This window comes from Moschus berezovskii, chromosome 20 (assembly GCF_049115385.1).
Source record: "Moschus berezovskii isolate FMDL1 chromosome 20, NW_MosBer_1.0, whole genome shotgun sequence".
Classification (NCBI taxonomy): domain Eukaryota; kingdom Metazoa; phylum Chordata; class Mammalia; order Artiodactyla; family Moschidae; genus Moschus; species Moschus berezovskii.
In genome coordinates this window covers 69,180,438-69,183,982 of record NC_142479.1, presented here as the reverse complement: position 1 = coordinate 69,183,982, position 3,545 = coordinate 69,180,438, and the positions used below count along the sequence as shown (strand labels likewise).

The 3,545-nt window shown below is 47.6% G+C and overlaps 1 protein-coding gene across 1 annotated transcript; it reads left to right on the top strand.

Moving 5' to 3' along the window:
• The first annotated feature begins 398 nt into the window (after positions 1-398).
• SSTR2 (somatostatin receptor 2) lies at positions 399-1,505 on the top strand. The gene has a single exon (XM_055398124.2). The coding sequence runs from the start codon at positions 399-401 to the stop codon at positions 1,503-1,505; it is 1,107 nt and encodes a 368-aa protein (XP_055254099.1).
• Positions 1,506-3,545: the final 2,040 nt, after the last annotated feature.

Genomic DNA, 3,545 nt, shown 5'->3' with positions numbered 1-3,545 from the left:
TTTTTAACGTTCAGATCAGCCTGCTTCTTAGGAACCGCTGTCTTGCAGGTAGAGTCAACTCCCACGTGTGTGTCACCAAAGACGAGAAGATAAACTGGGATGACTTCACTCAAACCCTTCCCCGCCATTGGAAACACAGCTCCCATGGCCTGCGTGTGAGAATGAGCTGGTAGCGCTCACACTGGTGTGACAGACAACACACTTTTCAGCTGAAGAGTGTATGAGAGGGCAAAGCAGAAACATGGGCAGCTGGTGAGAGCTTAAGGGACCTCTGGCAGATGAGTCAATCTTCTTTTCTTCCTTGCAGACGTCACAGTGGATCCTTTGCTTCTGGAACCCATGAAGGTAAGAATAAGACCTCTGGCAGGTTGGATCTAGCCTAAGACTAGAAGGCAGCCATGGATCTGGAGTCCGAACTCAATGAGACCCAACCTTGGCTGACCGCTCCGTTCGACCTCAATGGCTCCGTGGGGGCGGCCAACATTTCAAACCAGACAGAGCCGTACTACGACCTGGCCAGCAACGTCGTCCTCACCCTCATCTACTTCGTGGTCTGCATCATTGGGCTGTGTGGCAACACGCTGGTCATTTACGTCATCCTCCGCTATGCCAAGATGAAGACCATCACCAACATCTACATCCTCAACCTGGCCATCGCAGATGAACTCTTCATGCTGGGCCTGCCCTTCCTGGCCATGCAGGTGGCTCTGGTCCACTGGCCCTTCGGCAAGGCCATCTGCCGGGTGGTCATGACCGTGGATGGCATCAATCAGTTCACCAGCATCTTCTGCCTGACGGTCATGAGCATCGACCGCTACCTGGCTGTGGTCCACCCCATCAAGTCGGCCAAGTGGAGGAGACCCCGGACAGCCAAGATGATCAACGTGGCTGTGTGGGGCGTCTCTCTGCTGGTCATCTTGCCGATCATGATATACGCTGGCCTTCGGAGCAACCAGCGGGGCAGAAGCAGTTGCACCATCAACTGGCCAGGCGAATCTGGGGCTTGGTACACAGCGTTCATCATCTACGCCTTCATCCTGGGGTTCCTGGTGCCCCTGACCGTCATCTGTCTCTGCTACTTGTTCATTATCATCAAGGTGAAGTCCTCTGGCATCCGAGTGGGTTCCTCCAAGAGGAAAAAGTCTGAGAAGAAGGTCACCCGCATGGTGTCCATCGTGGTGGCCGTCTTCATCTTCTGCTGGCTCCCCTTCTACATCTTCAACGTCTCTTCCGTCTCGGTGGCCATCAGTCCCACCCCAGCCCTCAAAGGCATGTTTGACTTTGTGGTGGTCCTCACCTATGCCAACAGCTGTGCCAACCCTATCCTCTATGCCTTCCTGTCCGACAACTTCAAGAAGAGCTTCCAGAATGTCCTCTGCTTGGTCAAGGTGAGCGGCACGGATGATGGGGAGCGGAGTGACAGTAAGCAGGACAAATCCCGGCTGAATGAGACCACGGAGACCCAGAGGACCCTCCTCAACGGAGACCTCCAGACCAGTATCTGAACTGCCGGAAAAATCCATCACTCAGACGCCAAGCTCTGCCAAACGGCTGTGCGCTCCCCACCCCAGCCCCCTGCTTCCTGCCACCCATCACCTGGCTTCGAGAATAGGGATCTGCTCAGCAGGAGTCCAATTCCAAGAACAGGCTTTGAGTTGGCTTGCATGAGTGAGTGGTAAGGTATTAAACTGATTATGCCCCCCTTAAAGAGAACATTTAGATGCCAGCAGACAATTCAGAGTCTGGAGAAGAGGCGATCACGCCTGGGTGAGACCTTGAGAAACAACTGAAATGCAACAAAAACAGAAAACTCTGCGTGTTTGTGTGTTTAAAACTCCGTATGTAATCTCATAGTCTTACATTTATACTTGCTTATCCTTATCTAGTCCCTGTATAGCCATGACCTAGGTACGTTTCCTGAGTTCAAGGACACAAGTAGCAAGTTCAAATGTGCATAGTATAGAGGGAGGTTTATTCCAGTATGGTGCCCGCAGAAATGGACTTACCATGAAGCCAATAAAGTTTAAGCTTCAGGGATCTCTCTTGCTTGGGCGGTATGTTCACATGGTCATATGCTTTTGTAAAAAAAAGAAAAAGAAAAATATGTAAAAGTAAGATATTTTTGTATTCTTTTTCTTAGAAAGGTCTCCTTAAATTGTATAAGCTTCCAGCCTCACAAAACTGGCCTCTGTCCCTGAGTTTTTGCTTCATTAATTTCAGGCAAGTTAAATCAAAGTAAAAAGAAAAAAAAGGGGGTGGGGTGGGGAGAGGGAGAAGGTATTTAAGACCCAGAACATAAATTCATGTATTTTCTCTTCTTAGATATAATCAAAGGATTATTCATATCTCCAAAAGGACATTAAGTGGTTGTGGTCATCGATCATTGTATTTATCAAGACATGGCCTACTCTAAAATTGCATCATTTTCTTCTTAAATTGCCTTAATTTTTCCTAGGGAGCCATGGAGGGGAGTGGGGTTGGGTGAAAATCACTAACGTGCAAGGCAAAAAATGAACAATCATTCTTATAGGGAAACAATTTTATTCTCCTCACCATGAAAATAAATGAATAAGAACGAAGCAAAATTACACCTTTATGAGAAACCATAAAGTTGGTTTTTTCTTTTTAAATGCCAGACATGTTCTCCCAATGAAAGAAAATGGAAATGTTATTCAACAACCCCTCAAAGGTACTTTTTAAGAACTTACTACAAAGCTGGTCACTAATAAAATCATAGTGCACGGGGAAGATCTGAGACATGGTTCCAAAACCATCAGCACACGCACCAGCCAATAATAAATATGCCAAGTGTAGGGGGGTGTGGGTGTAAGCTTCCATCCCTCACAGGTGTGGCCGTGCCACCTTCCTCACCCACAAAATACACAGTAAACATCGACCTTTAATCCACGGGCTTCCTGAGCTATTCCAGAAGCACCGTTACAGTCAGGCACTTCACACCGTCAGTGGCGTTTCTCTGTCCCTGAAACTGAAGACAGGCAACAGGAAGAGCCAACACCCATTCCACTGACCGATCAAACTTTCGGGGTACAAAGAAATACACACTCAGGTGTTTGCAAGGATGCCATGGTCTCTGGGTTTGTACGACAGCCTCACTTGTTGGGTTTCAGGTATCAATTTCACCATATTTAAAAACGAGCTTGCTTCTTCCGGCTCCCTAAGCACAGGCTGTCAGGATGGCTAAGAACGCCACCTGTGGTCATCATGCTGCTTTTGTTCTATCTGCCTAGGTAACTCATGCCACCTGCTTCCCCAAAGCACTCACTGAGACCCAGAAAATGTGTTCAAAAACATTGATGATATGGACTTCCTGGTGGCCCAGTTGCTAGAACTCTGTGCTCCCAATGCAGGGGGCCCGAGTTCAATCCCAGGTCAGGAAACTGGATCACACCTGCTGCAACTGAAGATCCCACGTGATGAAACTAAGACCCTCCCCACCCCAAACAGCCAAATAAATAAAAAAATGGTTTTTTTTAAGATTGACAATAGATTAGTCCGTGTAAAAATAAAAAGAAGTACAATTATAA